Source organism: Thermobia domestica, chromosome 7, assembly GCF_964235325.1.
Source record: "Thermobia domestica chromosome 7, izTheDome1.hap1.1, whole genome shotgun sequence".
Taxonomy (NCBI): Eukaryota; Metazoa; Arthropoda; class Insecta; order Zygentoma; family Lepismatidae; genus Thermobia; species Thermobia domestica.
The window spans coordinates 54,065,451-54,089,779 of NC_137460.1; the positions used below are offsets into that span (position 1 = coordinate 54,065,451).

The 24,329-nt window shown below is 35.0% G+C and overlaps 1 protein-coding gene across 5 annotated transcripts in view; it reads left to right on the top strand.

Annotated features, from left to right (window-relative positions):
• The first annotated feature begins 483 nt into the window (after positions 1-483).
• Positions 484-24,329, top strand: part of mtm (phosphatidylinositol-3-phosphate phosphatase) — a 62,039-nt gene continuing 38,193 nt past the window's right edge. Inside the window, exons 1-4 of one of the 5 annotated variants that reach the window (XM_081764675.1) lie at positions 484-626; positions 7,564-7,699; positions 14,008-14,106; positions 21,340-21,546. In XM_081764675.1, coding sequence (XP_081620801.1) covers positions 7,577-7,699; positions 14,008-14,106; positions 21,340-21,546 — 429 coding nt within the window. In that variant the 5' untranslated portion in view covers positions 484-626; positions 7,564-7,576. Of the gene's footprint in view, positions 807-7,563; positions 7,700-14,007; positions 14,107-21,339; positions 21,547-24,329 lie in introns of all 5 variants that reach the window. The other 4 variants (XM_081764674.1, XM_081764673.1, XM_081764677.1 and 1 more) reach the window with 4 other exon arrangements.

The following is a 24,329-nucleotide window of genomic DNA, read 5'->3' on the forward strand; positions in this document are numbered from 1 at the left end:
TTTAGCATTCCTTGGAACAGTAAGGCTAATATTTTCTGTGCTCGACAACTTCTCCTGTGTTAGATGTAGTCTGAAATGTTGATATATTGAGTGTTTGTCTTGGTGTTTGCAACTAGCCAGCGAATTCGTCAGTGATAGTCTTCCAGTACATAACATTTTCCCATGATGCTGTATCGAGGAAAGAGATTAACTGGACTTTCTTCACATACACCGCACTTACATCTCTCTTTTTGTACATTTACTAGTTCATACATCCTCTTCTTCCTTTACAGTTCTCCTTTTTTTATTATACATTCCTAATCTTCCTCATCTTTTTTAGCTCCGTCCATCTTGGTACTAACCCCTCATTCACTGCCTGAACTTCTTTCTCGATTTTAACTTTTTCTGATTTGATGTTTCCTTCCCCTAACTATAACTTTTACTTTTGCTGACTGACATTTGCTTTTGATTGCTTTTGTTTTCATCTCAAAAATCCTCGTTGTGAGATACCCATAAGAAAATGTTTTTATCTGTAGCCTACGTGTCTTGTATCCGAGGCATCCATTGTATTGTTTGTTGTTTCGAGAAGAAGACAAAGAACCAAGTCAGTAGGCAATATTCTGTGAGACTTGGAGTAGATTGGGCAGGTGATGTGTTTGACAAGTTGAGTGTGAAATATTTATTTTCTGAGTATACAAGCGTTTCAATGCATATATTAGAAGTTAATATATGAAATGTTTGTACGTTAAATAATACTAACAAGAATAATAAATATAGTTGCACTTTAACTGCACCAAATTAAATTTAGTTTCTCTAACTTCTATCAGGTGAGAGTAATCAACTATATAGCTGTGGGAAAAAAGTATATGGGTCGTTAAACGCGTAGAACTATACATAACAGGTAGTCATATTGTAACAATTGAAGCCATTTTGGTGCCGTATATTTGTAAATAATTGTATGTACGTTTTACATATTATTACTCAGAAATATCGAATTCTAGCGTTTACAAATATGTTTTATTTATTAGCCTGTTTAAAATACAATTGAGATTTATCTCTAGTACGCATACAGTTGTCAATAATTACAAAGTGAGACTAATCTTCCGCAGATGGCGGCCCCGCTTTAGGTTCACATTAACCCGTTTTTAACGTTTTATTGGTACTTTTTATTTGAATGCATCTTATGAAGTATTACTCCTCTTTCATTTTTGTCGTTCATTTAACTAAATCACAAATATTGTTATGTTTTCTTTGCATTTTATCAGGTACGTATTCATCTGTATTCTATTGCTGCGACAAAATTGGTACCTTCCAACTGTTAGGTGTTGTAAACTGTGCACTATTAAGGGGATCACTGGAGCAGACGGTTCTACCAATAGAAAATGTATAGATAAAATACAATGTGAAACAATTTTCGTGAAGGAATGACAGTGTGAATATGCGTAATTACTGTCACTGCACAGTATATTGCGAATTTTGAGTGAGAGTGAAAGCATAGTATGTGTAAGTGTGCTCTTCCACTTCTCCTTTATGCGTATACTCCTCGTCACTGGCGCGCGTGGTGCCCACGGACGCACACCTCGCTACCGCTAGAAACCACCTGCTACGTTCCTAACCTCAATCGGTAAGATAGCATTCGTGCTTTTTTAGTGGCCACCTAGCACAAGTTGGTTCATGTTTTATGCACTGTAGGTTTTATGTCATTTTCTGCTCGAATAATACCAAACCTCCTATCACATACATGTCACTGGGACATTAAGAATTAAAAGACGCATATGAAGATACTTCTTTTCGATACTAGATGGCCACACGAGGGAGTACTTACGTTCTTGTAATATAAATTTCTCTTAGTAACAAATGCACTTTTATGGCCTTAGAAAGTGTTTGTGGTGGAGAGATTTGAATTAATCGGTGCAGACTGACATAATGAGGCAGGGCATAAATACAACGTGTGCACATATGGCAAAAAATTGCAATCCTTAAATCACGAATTAAGTTTAAAACAAACCAACTTGTGTTAGGTGGCCACTAAAATGTACGAATACTATCCAGCCGAGTTTGACAGGAGCGCATCAAAAGGGGCCGAGCACTAGCAAGAGAGAGCAGGCACGTCTGTGACAGTCGATATACGCATAAACAGTATAAAAACTCTTTATATAGTATAAAATATATCCCTTGTGTGTGACACAGCTTTGCGACACTTCTATGATTACTTTGTACACTGCCTTCTCTTAACATTTATCTTCATCATGTCTTTCTTATGAAGTATTATGTAATAAAGATGCTTCCATTTCGTATTTCTACCTTATTATACGTATAGATAGATAGAGACGAAACTTTTTCGCAACAATTTTGATATTTTGTTGGATTAATTGCACAATTTTCGCATTTATGTCGCATTTATATATATATCACATTTTACAAAAATATGAAACTTCTGAAGTGTATTTTTGGTAGTAAGGTGTGTATCTAATACGAAAATGAGGTTATGCCTTGATTAGGTACACGTTCTAGCTAATGTATTCACTGAAGTATAGAAACTAATACAAAAATTTTAACTCTTCCTCTAATCTTATCATTAGTTAAAGGATAACCTGCAGTAAGGCATTAACAATTCTTCTTTTGAGTTTGTTCTCCTATCAGTAACAATTGTATTATACTTGGAAAAGAATCTCTCGGCATCAACACTTGAGACTAGCAACCATATTGAATGTAACGAGCTGACTGCAAAAAATCTATAGTTAACTTTTAAACTGTTTAACCATGACAAATTGTCAACTTCCTAATCTTCACTGTTGAGAATTTCAATGATCTTACTTTTAAATCCACGGTAAGGAACTAACAGATCATGAACAATTTCACCACAAAACAGTCTAGGATTTAAACAACATTTCAGTTTGGTTGATGTCTACATTTTTATAAAGTGAAACAGTTTCTGGATCAAATAACTCTCAGAGCTTTTTCGTAAATGCAACGTTTTTTAAGTTAGATAACATTGGAAGTGCGATATTTAGTTATTATTAGCAATAATTAACAAGAATTTCACTTTTTCGTTTTCATTCGCATTTATTGCGAGTAATGCCGAAATTCGCGATAATGTAAATGTGATTTCTGGCTCTGAAACCAAAAGTTTGAGTTTTTTTTTTTTTTTTTTTTTAAATATATATGTATGTTTTTAACGTTTCGCACATGTCGCATTAATGAAAAAGTTTCGCCTCTGCGTATAGAGCTAAGGTACCGATATATTTTCATTATTTATATCGTCGTATTGTAAAACCAGGTAACGTTTCCTTCCGTGGATTTTACAAATTTATGCCCCCATAAAATGGAATAGGACCCAAAATTTTGCGTCGGTTTGCCACATTTGCCTCAGATGCAGCTCATAATAGTTTCCGCTCTATATTTCTGAATTTCCTCTACCACTACAGCATACACGCCCTAGGTTAATAAGACAATGAGTTTGAAACGTTACCATATGTTCTATTGCCTCTTCATCTAATATAGTATCAATACGCGAACTAATATAGTCCAGAATTTAACCTCGTTTTTTTTTTTCCCTAATAAACCACCCTACATTGATCCTGTGTTACTTTTTTTTTATCAAAAGATCCAATATATTTCAATCAAAAATTTTCTTGTATGCCTTATGTCTGCAGAACTACATACAGTGTAGCTAATCCCAGACTATTACTTAATTCAGTATGATGTGTTTATTCCGTAGAAAATACGAAAACTCAAATATTTAGGGGCCGTTAAAAAATTTTGTGGCCCGTGACCCAAAAACTAATTATTGGCTAAGATCGCAGTCTTTTTTTTTTTTTTTATTAATCATTTATGAAATTCTTGTTGTTACTCTCATACTAACATTTCGTCTGATTCTGTTCATTTCTCCGTAAATTTTGTATTTGGGGACCGCCGTCTGCGGCAGTTAACCCGAAAATAATGCGTGAACAAAACCTTAATTTACAGAAATACCCAATAAAATAACTTTTCATACACAAACACACACACACACTCAACACATTCAGAACATAAGTAATACAGAAGGAAACCAATAAACTATCTTCATAAAACTCATTTACAGAGTAAAAAAGTTTCGATTTGAACGCAGAATATGTTGTATTTGCTTTAGAGACTCAAGTAACTTATTGAAAACACTCGTACAGTTTATATGTATGCTTTTCTAAAGTAATAATAACAAGAATTTTAGGAATGATCAAAAAGTGCATCGAAAGATTGCGATCTTAGCCAATAGTTAGTTATTGGATCAGGTGCCACAAAATTTCTGAACGGCTCCTGAATCGAGTTTTCGTATTTTCTACGGAATAAGCACATCATACTGAGTTAAGTGACAGTTTGGGTTTGGCTACACTGTATGTAGTTTTTCACATATAAGACGCACAAGGAAATTTTTGATCTATATATATTGGATCTTTTGATCCAATAATAATGATTTTGCGGAATAAAATGCAAATTATTGACACATCGAGTATTGTATTTATGGACGTTATTGTTGGGAATATAGTTCGTTGGTTGGTATCTGGAGGCGGTTTGTTACGAAGGTATTTCAGTGACGTTGGTGTGTTACGTTTTCATTTTTAAATTGTTAATAGAAATGTTATTTTATTTCGAGTTAGAACGTCTATATTATGTACTTTATATTAAGACTTGACTTACATTGTGATCAGTGTCTACTGCTTCACTTGAGTTCTTACTTTAGATTCATAATCCACAATTTTTAGCTGGAAACATTAATAAAAAGTATCTGAGAGCCAATTTTATTGATATAACTTTATAATGTTTTCTTCAAATCTGAACTTGAGAAGTAGTGTTAACATTCCGTCGTCTCTCAAGTCAATGCAGGTTAAAAATGACAGAACAGGAAGCACTGAGAGAGTTCGTTGACAGTTTTGCAAGGTGAAATTGTATAAAAGGTTAACAAATCATTTTCTTATGGGCTCATTACTGAAGAAAAGAATGTTATTGCCCTTCTAAAGTAAACGCGTGTAGAATATCGGGCAAGCGCAGTTAGGATACATGGGTACGGCAAGTGTATGTAAATCTAGCAAAATTCGAAGTTTCAAAACCGAGCTAGGACTGTACCTATAACGAAATACGTTCATTTTTTTTTTTTTTAATTGTTATACATGATTAATATTCTGATCGAAAATTAATTGGAATCACGAGGTACTGCGTCTTACGTATGACAATGGAAATCATGGCAGGGGTGTGGGACACGGGTTTTTAACCGCAGCAGTTTCAGAGAACTAATCGATCGCGGGTAAGTTTCTTACAGTATAGAAGACGGTCATATAAGTAGAGAAGAGTGTACAATAGAGTAGGCCTGTATTGAGAATATAAGGAACTCTAATGATTGTTAAAGTAGGTCACGTGTTATATGCCTACTATGTATCTCTTTGTCTCTAGCACTGAGCACGTTTTGATTGTTTTACAAGATGCAAATTTAATCTTTACAACCATTGTTCATGGTGGTAAAAAGTATACCAACATGTATTTTTCAGAGGAGGAGATAAATGATCTGTACTCTTCCTGATTCTGTTACTGAGAAACTAAACTAATACTACAACTATTGCAAGTATCCCAACGATATACATCCTTCTCGATTTTGAGAAATGAAATTCATTCAACTGAATTACAGGCTTTCCAATGCTCCTATATCTCCTGTATTTTAACGAAACCTCCTATATTTCTGTTGCATTGCTATTTCCACTTGTGAATATAACGGAAGGAAATTAGGTATGGATGGTTGGAGGGCCTTTTGTCTCCATAATAAGGTAGTTGAATGGAGACTCTTCTGTGTTTCATCCTTTCCTGCTTATTGTCTAATGATAATTACACCAAACAATATACAGTTAGCGCAAAAAGTATTCATACACCTACAAAATGGAACAAAAAAGTAAACTAATTTCGTCATATTCATCAAAAAGTTGTATGGGCTAGTGACTTTAAAGATTTATATATAATTTATTTAAGTGTATCAATACTTTTTGCACTAACTGTAAGCAAATAATTGTAGAATATGTTACACATAGTCAAATTTTACTTTAAAAACGCCAGCTGCAGAAGGTTTACATTTTAGAGTTTACCATTTAGATCATTGTAAACATTTCATTTAGATCATGGAGGCGTATACTTACAAACACTGATTTTCTGATGTAGATCCTTTTTACAGTTTCCTCAGTACTGGTGAGCTACATACGAAAACACTAAGAAAGTCGTATAAAATTTTGCAACGAAATAATTAGTCATTTAGTTATATTTAGAGTAGAATGTATGTTCGTATAACAATTGATGTAATTTCCACGTGATTATTTTATTTTATTTCAACCGATTTCCTTTTTCACAGCTTCACAAAACCTCCTATATTTTTTCGTCGTGATTTCCTATATTTTTCTTCATTAGCATTGGAAAGCCTGAAATTATTACACCTAATTTATTGTATTTGAAATATCATTTCTTAGCAAGAATCTCCAATTACTTTAAAATTGTTTGTACTATTTTAATTATCGAAAACAATATCCATTAACTCTGTCCTGCGCTATTTGTATAAGGATCTGGATTGTCTGAAATGCGTCCCAATGCGTATTGACCTGATGTATTACCAAAAATAAATAAATACAAATAGAAATCAGGTTGTCAGAAACTGTTACTAGAGCAACACGGCGACCCGTATAAAATAACATTTTGATACTAGATACACTATATCAAGACTCAACAAACGCGAAGCGTTACTTTTGTTTTATGTCCTATGACCTTTCACCATAGCTAAGGAAAACAGTGTTAATGAGATTGATGATAATGATACAATGCAGAAAATGGAGGAAACGGGAGAACTTAGAAAATCCGTGCACATGGTGTTTGATCACCACAAAAAATGTATAGGTTTATATGTGTTAACGCGGGAGCCAAACGGTTACCACAGGGAAAGGGTACTTAAAATTGAAATTTACTATCATCATGTAAAACTAATGTGTTCGATTTGTTTTCATGACGTGTTAGGAGCTTTTTCCTCCTGGGAAATTTGCAAAAAATAACAAATGACAATCAGATTCATCTTACAAAGTGTAAAAAGAAAGCAATAGGAGGTGATTTTTCTTCAATTAAACAGTAAATACACACTTACTGTGATGTGACAGCCAGACTGTTCACTACATGAATTGTTTTCGTATTTTTTGTGTGTTGTGGGAAGTGGTTACGGTAGAAAGCACACCTATGTTTGGTCAAAGGGTTGCTGGTTCGATGTCAGATCATGTGAATTTGTAATGGACTGCATCGTGTCCGTGGATTTTCTCGGTATTCTCCCATATTCTCATTCCACCAATTATTTCATGATCATTCTTTTTCGTTAATTATCCATCTTCTTTAGCGCGAAGAGTATATCGGTGGGCGTAAAACTAAGAAATCCATTTCACTTGCAACTTATTTATGTTCCTCTTGACGTTAAAATGAAATTAATTACTACAGAAATTATTGTTGAAAGGTACAGTATTTAATTTTTTTTTTAAGAATTTAATGTCCTATCTTCTAATAATCATTGTTAACTTTTTTTATATATATTTGCAGGTATGTGTAGAAGATGGAAAGAAAAGGAAGTGCGGAATTACTAAGTCCAGATGGAAACTCAAAACATGCCAGCTCGGACTCATTAGCTTCTGATTCTAAATCGAGCTCACTTAATTCCAAACTAGGACAAGAATCAGTAAGTCAGAATCTTTACTAACAACAATTTCAATGCTAACGTTGCTCGCTTTAAAAGTGAGCAGTTTTGGTGTGTAGTGATTTTTTTGTTTGTTTGTTTGTTAATGTAATATCAAGTCAGCTCATGAAGGAAGCGACATCAGTAAAAATTTAAATTATACTAGGACAAGCTAAAGCAGGAAAACGTATCCTACTGCACTAATACTCGTATACAGAGTTCTGAAACTGTATGAAGCGTTCTTCTCCTAGCTTGTAGTGATAAAATGTACATTTTTACCGATGTGACTTCCCTCAAAAGCCTCCACTGGTAATGTAATCCTTTTTTCTGGGCCTCATATTGTTGAATTAAGTTGCAGTACATGTTAAACTTCTGCCAGGTGTAATCTTTGAATAGGTGAACTGCTGCTGGTTGTGATTTGTGTTGCATTGAAAATTATGGGTTGATTTATGGATTTTTCAGTCTTTGGAATTGATTTGAAGCCCAACTATTACTTGTATGCAGGGTGGAAAAAAATCATGTTTTTTTTTTAAAAAAAAATCATTTTTGTTGATTTTTTGATTTAAATCGATTTTTTTGATTTAAATCAAATCTTTCTCCTCGTATAATACAAGTCGCGAACTGAAGAAAAAACATTAGGAATTAGTATTAAATGCTAATTATGCCATTTAAGTGAAAGTATTGGGGTTGAATTTTGAATTATCCCCAATCGTTAACCTATATCAATCCCAAACAATGTTTCTTAACCTTTTTAAAATATGGCTCTTTTTAAAGGTAAATTATACACTTTCAGTCAAGCAGCTACAGCATCATCCCTATTTATCCTAGGACATACATCACTGTCTTTAGAATAGAGCAGCTTTTAAAACGGTAACATTCACATTTCCCTATCATGTCCCTGAAGCGGGAAATTTTGGGAGTAATCGACATTTTTTTTACTTTTTTTTTTTTTAATTTTGACCCCCTCTGGATTCCTCTGTGTCGACGCACACATCTCAAAATCAACTGGGAAATACTAAGGGGTGTACTAAATGTGTGTACAAAATTTCGAGCTTCTATCTTGAGTAGTAAGGGTGAGGAAACTATTTAACAATGAGCTAAGAACATTCCCACAATGCCCCAGATGACCCGGATGTAATATAAAAATTTCCTCAGACATCCCTATTTAGCCTATGATCATGATTTGTACATTATTCTCTTCAGAATAAAACAAATTTTCAAACGGTACCCTTCAAATGTCTCCATCATGTATCTGGGGTGGGTAAATCACGGAAAAAGGAATTTTCTGTTAAAAAAAAAATATATATATATATATTTAAAATTTTTACCTCTGTGGACCCTTCCCCCCCCCCCCTGTTTTAAGGCAGAGATCTGAAACAAATCTGAAAAATACTGAGGGGTGCACTGAGTAAATGTGCAAAGTTTCAATCTTGTGGGTGCAAAAGTAAGCCCGCGAAAAATAATATTCCCCAAATACTCCAGATTCCCGTATAAAATAGGATCTCAGGTAACAGTTTCCTGAGACATCCCTATTTATCCTAGGAGCATAGTACGTACATCATTTTCTTCAGAATAGAACAGCCTTTCAAACGGTACCATTCATATATCTCCATCTGAGGCGGAAAAATCACGAAAAAAGCTATTTTTTGTTAAAAATATCCTTTTTTTTTAAACACTTTTGTCCCTCGGGATCTGCTGTTTCCACGCAGATCTAAAAACATCTGAAAATTATTAAGGGGTGCACTGAACGAGTGTGCAAAATTTCAGTCTTCTGAATGCAAAATGTAACCCGCCAAAAAATAATAATAATACGCATAACAAAAAATATATTTTTAAATTTATGACTTCATCACACACTATGCCTCAACGCAGAAAGTCGTAAAAGCATATGTAACGTGTTCTAAAGTGCCTCCAGTCTGAAGTAAACGAAGTAAAAAGCCTTATTGGTACTTTTTATTCGAAAAATGAAGACTCTACCCTATCACCTAAAAATAGGTGATATAATTTAAAAGGTTAAGCGTTAAGGAAAAAGTACAGCAACGTTATCTCAAAATGACGCTGTTTTTCACAAAAGTTACTGATATTGGGCAGGGGCCTATTTTAAAAAACTCAGAACTAACTTGCGGCATGAAATACATAAATTTCGCCTAAAGTTATAAAATTAACAAAAAATAAATAAAATAAAATAAAATAAAAATAAAAAAAAGAGAGGGGGAATAGGACCCCTCTAAATGCGCCCTATTATCTGGGAACAAACAAACAGACACGCACAAAAAAGAATTTTCGTTTTAAATGTCGATGGTGATTTCCCCGTTGGAATAGTTAACGATTCTAACGATTACAAAAAGAAGAAAGCAGGATTGCTCCGTTTCCTGTTCAAAACGGGATTTTCCCTAATCATGCTCTGCATGATACTTGTTTTCATACTATACTGTACATTTGAGTCCCAATGTATTATGATTATTAATTTCCATAATCGAAATAACAGAACAGAAACGGGATTTTACTTATTTTCACTTTAAATTAATTTATTTCGGAATTCGATTTAAATCAACGATTTTTATTTTAAAAATCAAGTTATTTAAATCAATCCACCCTGCTTGTATGCGACGATTAGTAAGAATTTCAATTAACGCTTACCAATATTATCGCTTGTTTTGTCTTCCATTTTAAGTTATAGTCGTATTTTCGATGTAGGTTTTGTGTGTTTAAATGATGTTGCTTGATATTGCTTCATTCCAAGAATTGTTGATTTTATGATAAGGGCTGTTCTTTTTCTTTGAACGCGACACAGAGTTCTGATGATGATTTAAAAGCTTTTAGTGTTGCTGACATTAAGTGACATCTGATTTTATGTAAGTATAGTACTATTATACGCTGTGCTGATTTCATGTGGTAATTTGGGGGATTCATTCCCTTCCCCAGTATTTCATTTTTCCTTTCGGAAAATTGATCTGAAATCGTCACTTCATGAAAACTTTCTAACACAAGTTATTTGAATATCTTGTAATTCGTAGAAAGTTTAATTGTAGTTAATATTGTTGGAATGGTAGATTTATAACAGTTACTAAATGCTTTTTTCTTGTTTTGTTGTTGTAAGTAGGATATTCTGTTATTCTGCTTAACTAACTTTAATGGTAATTCGAAAACTGCAATATTTCTAATGAGCTTGGTTAAAATGTAGTTGTTGCATGAAGTGCAACTAAGCAGAGTTAATCCGTTAAAGAATAAAGTATAAAGACGAAGCTGCATGAAGTTGGGTTTGGTTCTGCTAGTAGTTGTAACAAACATTTAGGAGACATGTTTAACTGAGTGTACTTATCCATATACAGATAACAGGAACATGTGTTAATAACTGTGTAATGAATAAAATACGAATTTCTCAAGGCTCTTCGTAATCAGTAATGTAAAGTAACATTTTCAGTTTTTGTTGCGATTGGATTGAGCTTAGAGCAGTGGTTTTGAACCTTTAGGTAACTGCGTACCGACAAAAGACGAATGTTGAGAACCGGCAAAATAGAAAGCATCTCAGTTCTAGCCATACTTAAGCAAAAAAATTTCGTAGTCTGGCAGTTGAAAACCACTGTCCTAGAACATTTCTTTTTAAACGAAATTAAAATTTATGTTTGAATTAGGGAGTGTAGTAAACGTCAGCTATCGAAGGTGGCCAGAAAATTTACTGAATTCACTAAGCTAATGGAGTGTCAGTCTTCTGAATAATACTTTTTTACTCTCATTTAAGAGAAATATGTAACTAATTTCAATCCCCATATTTTCAAATAAACATAAGATCTTATGTATTTTCGTTATTGGAAACAATAAAGGGTATTAATGGGAGTAATACCAGGATTAGCATATATAATAAAGGAACAACGTACTATTACATTAAGTATCTTTTTATTCTGTATCCTCTACATGGATTACCATTTTGTATGGCTGGTACTTTTTTCCTTAGAATACTACTTCCATCTAGTATACATTGCTAGATACAAACATATATCGTATTAAACATAGTCCGAGCACTGCGTCCTCTCGACATATTCAGTACTTGCACGTTTTCTCTTAACCCATGCTCATTAACTAAACAACGATTATCATCATTGGAGTCAAATGTTCCATTAACCATTTATTTAGCTTTTACTGTAAACCAGTTTTCATCCTTAGCTTCTCCTTAGGTCTGGATTTCCGACAAATATTAGGGTTTACACTGACCTTTGGAAAGTCAGAGAAATGTTTCAAAATATGCCGAAACCCATGGACGTCTTCTATATTTTACAGAGGATTCAGGTTATATATATATTCACAGAAGGTAGGAAGAACACACAAAAAATCAGGATAAACTCAGAAAACTTAAAGAGCACCAAAAGGTGTTAAAACTTCAAGCTTTGAAAGGTAAATAACAAATTAAATCAAAAATTGAAATGCTACAGGAGAAAAAAATAAGTCAGGTTCGTTGGTTTTAGATAAAGAGATACATCAAATTATGATATATGTTTACTTCTTTTGAGTAGATGGAGAATTCCGAGATATTAAAGATATCGTTATGTATAACTATTATTTAGTACTAGTGATTTATTATGTTGCAAATACAGAAAGTTGGACTCAAGATTAGAATCTACAGTAAGAAAGTAAGCTGTATTTAAAAAATAAAAAGTAGAACGTTAAAGATGGGGAAGGGCGATATGAATATAGTTTTTCAGGTCCCGTAGAAAATATCGAATTAGTTTTGCTGCTTGTCTAGTTACATTAAAAAAAAAAAAAAAGTTTTGTATTTATCAAAGGTGATTTTCCACTCTAATTTTCGCTAAACTGGAAACTAAGTTGCTAAGGAAACGTTAGATGGTACGGTTATATTAACCTTAATACAGCGTTTCCCAACCGGTGTGCCACGAATGGACCGGTGGTGTGCCGCGAGGAAATCGAAACAAAATTATTAATTCTATAGCAACCAAATTGCAAGACAAACGGAAAAGTGTATATTTTTATATTTCACATTACTATGAATTTCCACCGTGGAAAAAAATTACTGTAATTGTAATATATTATTCTACATCTATTGCTATGTAGCGGACAGTATTTCGACTCGTATTAATACACATTTCCACGATTAGCTGCTATGTTATGCTTCAATTGAGAGTCATACTGACACCGAGAAATGGAAGCACTTGTACGGCATGCGTCAAGAGAACGTTCGTAGAACACACATCCCCACGTGAATGACAGAACAGCACTTTGTTCAACAGCTGTGTTTTGACTTCGACGTATCGCAAGCTGTGTGATTGCAATAATATGCACCGGTTTTGGTTAAAACAGCAAAGTTAAAAGTACAAAACATTCGTTTGTACTTCGTTATTTAGTGATCTTCGTTCTTATTAATAGTGAAAGGTTGGATACAGTTTTCGAAAAAGAAAGCTTATTTTTAAAAATCTGAGTCCTATATTTCATTGCAACTGTTTTCTATTTTAAAATTAGAATAAAAATAAGCATAATGAATTAGCATAGGGGAAAACCAGTAATCGAGCTTTCATCTCTGTGAGAAGATGATCAGTAATCACAGAAAAAATACCATGGTATTTTATATTTGCAAATAATAATAATATCTATGAGTGTGCCCCGAGAATTCAAGTTACACCCGTAGTGTACCGCAAGTTGAGAAAGGTTTGGAAACGCTGCCTTAATAGTAGTTGCTGTGTACATACAAACACTCAAACTTCTTTAAATTTTGTGATGATTATAATAAATCATCAGTAATTTTAAAAAGTGAATGTTGCAGGGAATGTCATAGATGTAAGTTGAAGTCGAATTTACTTACGATTCTTAGGTCGTTTATAAGAGAATTACTAATAATACCACCTTGAGCTCGCTTGTGATGCTGGTGCTTCCGCCACCAAAAGCATTTCTACCGTTTCTTTTGTTTTATAAATAATAGAGTTCCGGAACTACTAACAAATGAACGTATGTAGGATTATGAGTTTTGTCTAGGTGTCTATGTAGTGTAGCACTTGACACATGATGGATCAGTTGTTATGAAATATGTGCACATGACTAATCCAGTGTCATTCACGAGCTCATGTTTCAAGTTTATTCATAATCTACCGTAATCTGAGTTTACTATACAAGGGTATAAAAAGCTTATTTATGATGTTGCCTTTCGTTTTGAGGATTTCGTATTTTATTCATTTCCTGAATTTACCCCTAATTTATCGTGGATTTTCTTGTCGTACCGTAATGTTTTGGTTAGAATCTTCTGAGGATAAAATCAATATATATATATAAAATACAGATAAATAAAGACCGAGTTTTTCTTATAGGTAAGTTCAAGCAAAGGCTCCCCCTCAAAGAGTTTCTGTTCCTCCAGTTCAACCTCCACCGAAAATGTATCAACTGTTGAGAGTAAAATTAAAGGCAAAGTAAGTAGCTGCTAAATTGCTAAACGTCTTTTCTCCACAAAAGTAGTTTTGCAACGTCGTCTCTTCTTTGCTTCCTTAGCTTTATGCTTTACAAGATCCGTAGTCTTCTCACGTAGTAGTAGTAATAAGGTACTTGCTGAGGTTTCTGTACTTAGGATTCTTTCGTTACTTTCATGCTTTAATTTTCTTTCTACGTACGTTATCTTTGCTCACAACGCAACTTATACCACTTATAAGTTCTTTTCTTTGTTTCTGTAATATAGTCAATAATATATAGGGTATTTCAAAACAACACCGACAACATTTGGGAAATGATTCCTGACTCCAGTATAAGACAAAAAGTATAGACCAACCTGGGTGCATAAATGCTTTCTTTCGGAGTTATAGGCTGCCGAAAATAAAAAATGAATTTTGAAGGCCCATAGCTTCAGTACTGTGGAACCTACCGTAGTCGAGTCAAGACTTCATTTAGGAACTAATATGTGCGCTATCCAAAAATCCATTTCAGAATCATGCGGTACTCACGCAACGATTTCTGTAGAATGAGTTTGGCTACGGGCATATAATATGAAGTATTCACCAACTACCTCTATAAAAATTGTTGCGCAAGTACCGCAGGATTCTGAAACATGGATATTTGGATAGGGCACATATTGGTTCCTAAGTGAAGTCTTGACCTAACTACGGTAGGTCCCATCGTATTGGAGCTATGAACGTTTGAAGTTCATTTTTTTTTTTTTTTTTTCATGTTTTCGGCATCATGTAGCTCTGAAAGGAAGCATTTGTGCACCCAGGATGGTATATACTTTTTGTCTTATCTTGGTGTCAGGAATTACTTCCCAAACGTTGTCGGTGTTGTTTTGAAACACCCTGTATAAATATATGTACATTGACAGAAATACAGTCTGATACATCTTAAGATTTATTAATACTCATCTACAGTATTCCCTGGGAAGTTGTAAGAAACACTTGTAAAGAGTTAACATCGTAATTTTTATTTTTGTACCCCTAACGTTGTGTTGAAGGCAACAGGATTGGTTGCCGAAATCATACTAGGAGTATGACTATCCTTTTAGAATTCCCAGGGCATATTGTAGGTGAATGTCAGTTAATATACATATACATACAATTTATTAATTTTTGTCGTAGGGTATGTATATATATATGTGTGTGTGTGATTTGAATTGTTTCTCAAAATTAAGGAGTTCTTGAACGTTTATAACCTTGTAGTACTTGATTATGTGTATTTGTCATCCTTGTATGATCATGTATATTTGCCATGTTGTAAGGACTGGCTGAAATTATTCGCCACCTGTGTGAAATCTTAATAGTATTTTTTTTTTTTTTTCATTCAGGTTAAATACAAAATGCGAGTTGTCGAAAATGGGAATATTTATTATATTTGGTCTAGGAATTAATTCGTGCGGTTGGTACGCACACATTGAAGCTGTAGTACAAATACAAAATACATAAATACCTTAAGAAAAATATTGTCCATCGCTAGCCACCACTTTCGCCCATCTGTCAGGCACTGTACGGATTCCGTGGCGAAAGAAGTCCTCATCCTTGGAAGCGATCCAGTCAGAGACCCATGTTTCGATATCTTCTGAAGAAGTAAACCGCTGTCCAATCAAATCGTTGTTCATGCAATCGAACAAGTAGTAGTCCGAAGGAGCAACGTCTGGTGAATACGGCGGGTGGGGTAAAACTTCCCATCCGACATTTTCTAAATAGGTTTTGACCGGTTTTGCGACATGTGGGCGAGCGTTATCATGTTGAACAATAAGTTTATCATGTCTGTTCTCCCATTCTGGTCGTGTTCTGGCCAGAGCTTGCTTCAAACGCATTAATTGTCGTCGATAACGTTCTCCATTCATAGTTTCACCCGGTTGCAGCAGCTCATAGTACACCACACCTTTCATATCCCACCATATGCACAGCATAACCTTTGCACAGTGAATATCTCGTTTTGGTTGTGATGGACCTGGTTTCACCCAGGCCTTTTTTCGTTTAGGGTTCTTGTAATGGATCCACTTCTCATCACCCGTAATAATTCGATGCAGAAACCCCGTTCTGCTCTGTCGTTGAAGCAGCAATTCGCAAATGGTTTTTCGTCTTTCAACGTCTCTGTCTTTCAATTCATGTGGAACCCAATGTGACATCTTTTGAATCATTCCCATGGCTTTCAAGCGTTTGGAGACTGTTGTTTGATCAACGCCTAATGCTGCTGCAAGTTGTTCCTGCGTTTGACACGAATCCTGCTCGAGCAATGCTGTCAATTCTTCGTCTTGAAATTTTTTTGGCTGTCCAGCTCGCTCTTGGTCTGCAAGCCGAAATCACCACTTCTAAACCGTGCAAACCACTTCTGACACGTTTGCTCAGCTAGAGCATGGTCACCATACACTTCCACCAAAATACGATGACTTTCAGTCGCACTTTTCTGCATGTTAAAGTAATGCAGCAGGACACCCCGCAAAAACACTTTATCAGGCACAAATTGCGCCATGTTCACTTAACTACAAACTGGTGTTGTTGACGCTTTAATCCACTGCCCTATACTACGAACGATACGCGATGACAGGGATTTGCAACACATGTGTGGATACACGGAACTGTGGGACGCTCCGTTCGTTGCGCCATCTCTTGTCCACCCGCACGAATTAATTCCTAGACCAAATAGTAAATCAATACTCGTATTTTGTTCAGAAATATTTTTCTTTGACAACAGCAGTTACTATTCTTGGCAAAGTCAACACTAAACAGCGACGTTCGTGCAGTAATAACCTGCCGTTTTTGAATAAAAACATTTTTTACTGATTCATTTGATACAATAGAGTGGTTCCTAATCTTGGATTTCAGTATCGAGCAAATATTTTCAGTGGAGTTGAGGCCCGTTGACTGAGGATGCCAATCCGGGAGCTCAGCTCCATTATTTGAGAACCATTTCATCAAAACTCGCGACTTCTTGCACGGCGCGTTGTTTTGCTGGAAACTAACCATCCATGTTGATGTCACCGAACATTTTATTAGTAAACGGTTCCAACGCATTTTCTAGTGCCTGGATGTATTTTGTGGAATCAATGCGGCTCGCACACTTCAAAATTTTGACGATTTCATGGGCCAACATGCAGCTCTACACAACTTTACTTCCTCCTCTGTGTTTTATGGTTCGTACTGCACATTGTGGCTTGTGTTTTTCGCTCACTCTGCGTCTGACGTAGAACAGTCGCAGCACCAAATACCTAAACTTATAACGAAAATCATTAAAATACGAAAGGACAGCCAACATTAAGTTAATTTGTTCATCTATTTATCGTGTTTCAAATAAATCTAGGATTAATCAAATAAACATACTTTGAGATTATACTCGTTCGACCACACAGTATGTGACCAATCCTCTGCATTGAAATTTCTATGTTTCATACACCACTGCAAGTGCTGCTTTTTATTCTTGTCGAACAACCAAACAACCAGGGTTTTTCCCTCACTTCGTAACCTTGTATGGCTTGTTGAAGTCTCCTTATTATTCTGGCAGAAACTTTTTTCTCGGTGTTTCCGAATAAGTCAAAGGTCAGCTCAGAATACGTCTTTTGTCAATTTCTTAAAGAAGTAGATACCAATTACTGGGCTTCTCTTGCACTTACGATACGTTTTTTGCACTTTGTTAGTTTTCATGATTTTTCATCCTTTTTATAACGATTTATAGTGTATCGCACATTATTATGAAGAGAATACACTGTTTTTGCGATTGTCCTTTATTTTCTTTCTCCTCAGACAGTTATTGTAAGGACATGGGCGAAAGTTAACACACAAACGTGTCATCGTTGTGCCAAGGCCACATTGAGCAGTATCAATCAGTCTTGGATATCAAACTGATTTTTTCGTAGATAGTATGCTTCGTACTGGGCAAGCAGATGTAAGCAGCATATGGCTGAAAAAGGAAGAGAGAATTGCATTACGATGATGGGTGTATGACCTTGGACAACTACATGTGGTGGAAGTTTTCGAGCATTTTCAAAACGAGGACTTTTCACCTTACACGATATAAATAATCATAAAAACTATGAAAATGGTTTCCCGGTTGAAGACTTGGCAAGGTGTGACCGTCCTGGCAAACCGACCCACAGTGGCAAGAGGAAACGGAGGAAACTTGCAGAAAACAGTATTGGGACAAGTAGTCAGAAACTGCCTGGTAAATTTCTTGTCTTCAAGAGGACAATTGCTCATAAAACACCCAAGTATATAGAGAAGCAATTCACTACAATAGAAAGCAACGTAGAAAACTTCGTAGCGACATTTTGCATCCTGACACAATGATCATCATGTGGACGATAAAAAATATTTTTCATTTACCGGAGATGAAATGTCAGTAAAGGGTGGATATTATACTTCCGATTGTTATAGGGGCTCCAACTACTATACGCTACGAAAGCAAGGAAAATTTTCATAAAAAAATACTGACATGGGTGTCAATTTCACCGAAGGATGTCACCCAACCATTCATGTTAATGGCCCAACAATCACAGCCAACATGTACATCAAGAGATATCTATCAAAGTTACTTCAGTTCATTAACACATATCATCATAATGATAGCTGTGTATTTTGGCCAACTCCCAACTAATCATCATGTCAGAAAAACAGCTAACAAGTTGTTGGCGTACTCAAGGCCATGGAACGCCAATCCGCCAGATGTCCCACAGGCACGCTTAATAAAACATTTCTGGTCTCTGTTGGCTGCGGACGTCTATGATGGGGAGTGGGAAACCAAAACTGCACCACACCACCACCATCGCATCAAGATTAAGCTACGGAACTTGGACTCCAGACCCATCCAAAGTATGCTGAAGAGGGTACGCCACAAATAAAACAATTTGAAAACCACGGATCTCATGCATCCTTGTAACAAGAATGATTACTTGTCAACAGTGTGTCTCCATCATTACGTTGGTATTTGCCTGGTAATAGTGTTTTTCTTTTCTTTCTTCTTTGTGTATTAACTTTAGTCCATGCCCTTATTCTTACTCGTTTAGATAAATCAAATTCACACGTTTTTGCCATTTCTGTAGGAAAATAATATTCTTTAGAGTAAGTTACTATCAGAAGACTATTCAGTAATGTGCACGCTAAACGTATTTTTTCTTCTGTACACATCTCGCCACTTTTGCTTGCGTGTTTATGATGTCATACTCTGTTTAAGTTGGTTAGTTTAGCGTGGCGATACCTGCAGACATTCTAAATAATTGGTAACTGTTAAAAGGAGGTAAATTATTAAGAATTAAGGGAGTGGCAAATACTTTTGATCAAGGCTGTATGTCTTTATGAATATTCAACAGTCCATTATGGTGTTCAGGGTTCGATTCTCTTGGAACAGCTTTGAAAATGAAATGAAACGAAGTCTTTCAGTTTAACGTCTCATGATTATGCCTTTATGCTAAGGGAGACGGATGATTAAGGCAAATAAATCATGATGGAATAATTGGTGGAATGAGAATGTGGGAGGAAACGGGAGTATTCCTTATAAAAATCACGGACACGATAGTCCTCCACAAACTTACTTGGCTGGGGATAGAACTAGGGATACCACACACCAGAGGTGAGCGCTCTAGCACTGGGTCACCGTGCACCCGTGGAACAGTTTAGAAATTTAAACACATTACATTACAGTAGTTGGGATTCCATCCTAAACTGCAGGTCCATGTTTCATATGAGGAAAAGGAACATCACTTAACCAACGATATGAACTTCGAAGTGTTTGAACAGTTCATCGCCAATGCATGATGTCGTAATGTTTGAAGACGTATTCTTGAAAAATGGGACACCTCATAATTCATTCACTTCCATTTAAGTAACAATAATTATTTCAAAAAGTTCCGAAGACTTATGCAGAGAAACTATTATATGTTTAGTTATATTTTGAAAATTAAATTTTAAAAGAAACCTCTAATATAAATACATTCTGAACGTTTCTCTATTTCTGTGATGTAATAGTATCTGAAGTATGAATTTGTTGAGTTGATTTTGAGTTTAACGTCCTGTTCAGCAGCGAGGTTATATGAGACGTGGACCTACTGATTAACGTGGAATCCGAACCACATGAGCTCCCGCCGGGAATCGAACCCGGGCCTCCCACGCCAAAGGCGCGTACGAGTATGAATTTGTATAGCAGGGTTTTCTCTCTTGATTAGTTGGTGTGTTTTAATGGGGATGTACTCGTCTTGCTTGTAACATGGAAAATGAGAGGGATAACTCGTTATTTTTCTTCTTTTCGTTTCAACAATCTTGTGTTGCAAGTACGGTGTGTCCATTCATGTGTGATTACGAAAAATAATATCATAGTTTTAGAAGGACCAGCTTTGTACATAGGAAAATGCAAAGAGAAAGTATCGTGGACTTACTGTATAAGATGATGCGACCGGAGAATATCGAAGATAAAATACAGTATTTTACTATTCCGTTCAGAGAAGAAAAGGAAGCTGTTCACCCAATCATTTCGATACCGTCCCTGCCAAGGATGAAGGAATACAAGGAAAAGAAGTAAATTACGGTTCTAGAGTGATCAGTAAGAACTATCAACTAACTATACAATATACTGTATTCAACCTTCGTATTGCGTCTTGATGAAGTTCTTATCTCTTTTATCTTATTTTCCGCGGGTTCGTAGCCTTACAAAACTATATTTCATCTTTTGACTTTTATATTAAATATGGACAATTTACGTATGTGAGTTCTGAGAGATTGCTGTTCACCGTTCATCGAAGACTTACGAAGGGACTAGGTGCAGCAAGTCTTGAAATCATTTCGCTCGGATAAATACATAGGCATAATATGGTCAGTTATATCATTAGAATTAAAAATAATGTACCAGGCTTTTTCTCTCTTACATTGGATATAACTGTATCTTTTTTTTTTTTTCAATTTCAGAGAATAGTACTATATTTGAACGTTCGTTTTATTTTGACATACTATTAAGTCACGTATGCGTATGTCTTAGCAAAAATGTTACATCTAACGTAAGTGCTTTAAGGAAAAAATAAAGATTTTGTACTTTGTATGTTTTACAAATAAACGCAGTGCTGTTTTTGAATTTCATTTTTGTATAACATATCCACTGTGTTCATCTTTACATGTCACGTAGTGTAGTGAGAAAATATGAAACCACTGAGTTTTCTGTAGCGAAGAGTTAGTTTCTATATCATTAATCAAGAGAGGTTTCTTTCTTTCTTGTTGCAGATCCATGTATCAGAAACTGTTCCAACAAGACCAGACGATCCCCCATTACTGCCTGGGGAGAAGGTGCAAGGCGTAGCTCGAGAAGTGACTTATCTATGTCCTTACAGTGGTCCATCGCGAGGGGTACTATCTGTTACAAACTATAAATTATATTTTCGAAGCTTAGACAGAGAAACTCCATATATTGTTGATGTTCCTTTGGGTGTGGTAAGTAATTGTAGACAGGTCACTCCTTATTTGTCTTGGATTTTTTTTAACTCGTCGTATCTCAGTTTTCTTGTAGTTTCCTCTAGCGTTGACTCGCAGATGTAAATTACACCTAGTTTTGTTAAATTAAGTAGTTACATTATGATCATATAACAAGGTAAGATATAACTGTATTTTTTCTTATCTAAGGATTTCTCGTCTTCCCGGTAATCGTAATATGTTAGTTTGATTTAAACCGAGCTCAATCATATAAAGTTAACAGCATATTAAAATAACACTAGTGATTGATTGATTTGTATTTACGTAGGCTAATTTTGTTATGTCTGTCATTTAGTAACTGCCGAAATTTTCAGTGGGAACTTCCTTCTTGTGTGGCGTTTTTCTAAAGCATCTACTGCAAACTCATCACATCTATGGTAGGGTTGCCCTGTTGATAAGCCGGGCCCACGATGGCTCAGTGGTATAAGGTTCACCTCTAGTAAGTGGGTCCCTGGTTCGACCCCATCTTGTCAGGTGGGCTTTGTGGTAGAGAAACATCGTGTGCGTGGGATTTCTCGTGGTTCTCCCGTGTATTCCTCTTTATTCCACGTTTTCGTTCATTTTCACCATAATCGTCTCCTTTAGTCTACACGGCATAACCGTAGGACGTAAAACTGAAAGATATAATTTATTTTCTTTTCATAAGCCTAAAGCAAGACATGTTTGTCGAATACCAGTTCATCATATCCAAATTGGAGATAGAGAACAATTTATTAATTTTAACAAAAGAAACACTGACCAAAGCTTAAAACACGCTTTATTTTAAGTTATAATTTGTAATGGTTTCGGATATCTAACATATCGTGTTTTAAGCTTTGGTCAGTGCTTCTTTTGTTAAAATAATCAATCCAAAGCCATGGATAGTCTTACAATTTATTAAGAATATATTCATGAATAAAAATTGAAATGAAAATTTAAACCCAAATCACACGAAACAGAAAATTTATATGTCAACTTGTTTTTTGGCTAGTTGAAGAGAAGGTACGAATATCTGAGCCAATACAAAGAATAACATCGTTGGTAATGATTTTACTGGTGCCAACAGAAGAATTTTAGCGATAGAACCACATCGATATTTCGATCGTCATGTGTATATATATATACAAACATAGATCGAAATTTAAAAATGTCACAGGTATATTTTGTAAATGTTTTGGGTAATAATGTGTCCCTCTTAGTCGTAATTCAGGACGATGAAAATTTCTTAAAATTGGAGATGTTCTGCCCGATTCGAGGCAAGTGGCAACCCCAATCCATCACGTGGCATCCGTCGTTATGGTATAGAAGTATATAAACCAAAACGCTGTGAAGTTTTGTTAACCGTGCGTCAGTTTAGTTCCTTAAGTTGTATTTACGTACTTAGTCAGCAGCGAGCCTATGTAGGACACGATCTACAGCAGCGTTTCCCAACCTTTTTCAACTCGCGGCACACTACCGATGTAATTTTAATTCTTGCGGCACACACACTTGTAAATATAAAATACTTTTTTTTTTTTTTTTTTAATACTGATCATCTTCTTACAAAGAAAGCTCGATGACTGGCTTTCCCTGTGGTAAATCATTATGCTTATTATTTCATTCTAATTTTAAAATAGAAAATAATTGCAATGAAATATAGGACTCAGGTTTTCTAAAATACAGTTTCTTTTTCGAAAACTAGATCCAACCTTTCACTAAGAAGAAAGATCACTAAATAACGAAGGAACAAACAAATCTCTTGTACTTTAAAAGTATAAATGTAGGTAATTTGTATGCATGTTTACTTTGTCGAAAGGATTGAATGACATTTTAAAATTTCAAGTTAGGAAATAGTTTGAAACAATAAAGAAGCAATAATGGTTATAACAATGATAACAAGTACTTTTTTCGACATTAAAAATGTACATAAAAGTAACACAGTATGGAACTTATAATTTATTAACACGGTTAATATACGTTACAATTTTTAAATATTACACAAAAGTTAGAATTGTTCAATAATATTTTCTAATATATAAAAATTACAATATTTGAAAAATAAAGAAAATAGGTTGGTGCATGAAGCAACTTGAGTATAATATTCTTTCATAATCTTCTTTAATTGTGGATGGATAGTTAATAAACGCACCCTCATATCGTGTTCCGGAGTTAACAGTTGTGACCTGTTCTTACACTTGATTGTATTCATTGCAGAAAATCCTGCTTCACTTAAGTAGGATGTAGAAAAGGGAATGACAACTTTCACAGCCTTTGTAGAAATAGCTGTAGAAATGTGTAAGAGGCTGCGGCAAATAAAATTGTTTTCGAAATACTACCTGCTACACAGTAATGTATGCACAATAATATATTAAGTTTACAATTAAGTATATTTTCCATTGTAGATGATCATAGTAATGCAAAATAATATATATATATATATATATATATATATTTGCTATTTCTTGCAATTTGGTTGCTATAGAATTAATAATTTTGTTTCGATTTCCTCGCGGCACACCAGGGGCTCGTTTGCGGCACACCGGTTAGGAAACTCTGATCTACAGTTTAAAAGCGAGATACGAACCACTGTAGTTCGCTCGATGCCTACTGGAAATCAAACCTGTGATCTCGTGCAGTAAGGACACACTCGTTTTTATGCCAAAGATTACGTCGTGAGAAAAATGAAAGACAGACGTATTAGTTTGTGGATACTTACGACAAGACAATAAGCAATAGAAAATGTACTGAATGCATCACATTATTCACAAGAGGAAGATTGAATATGG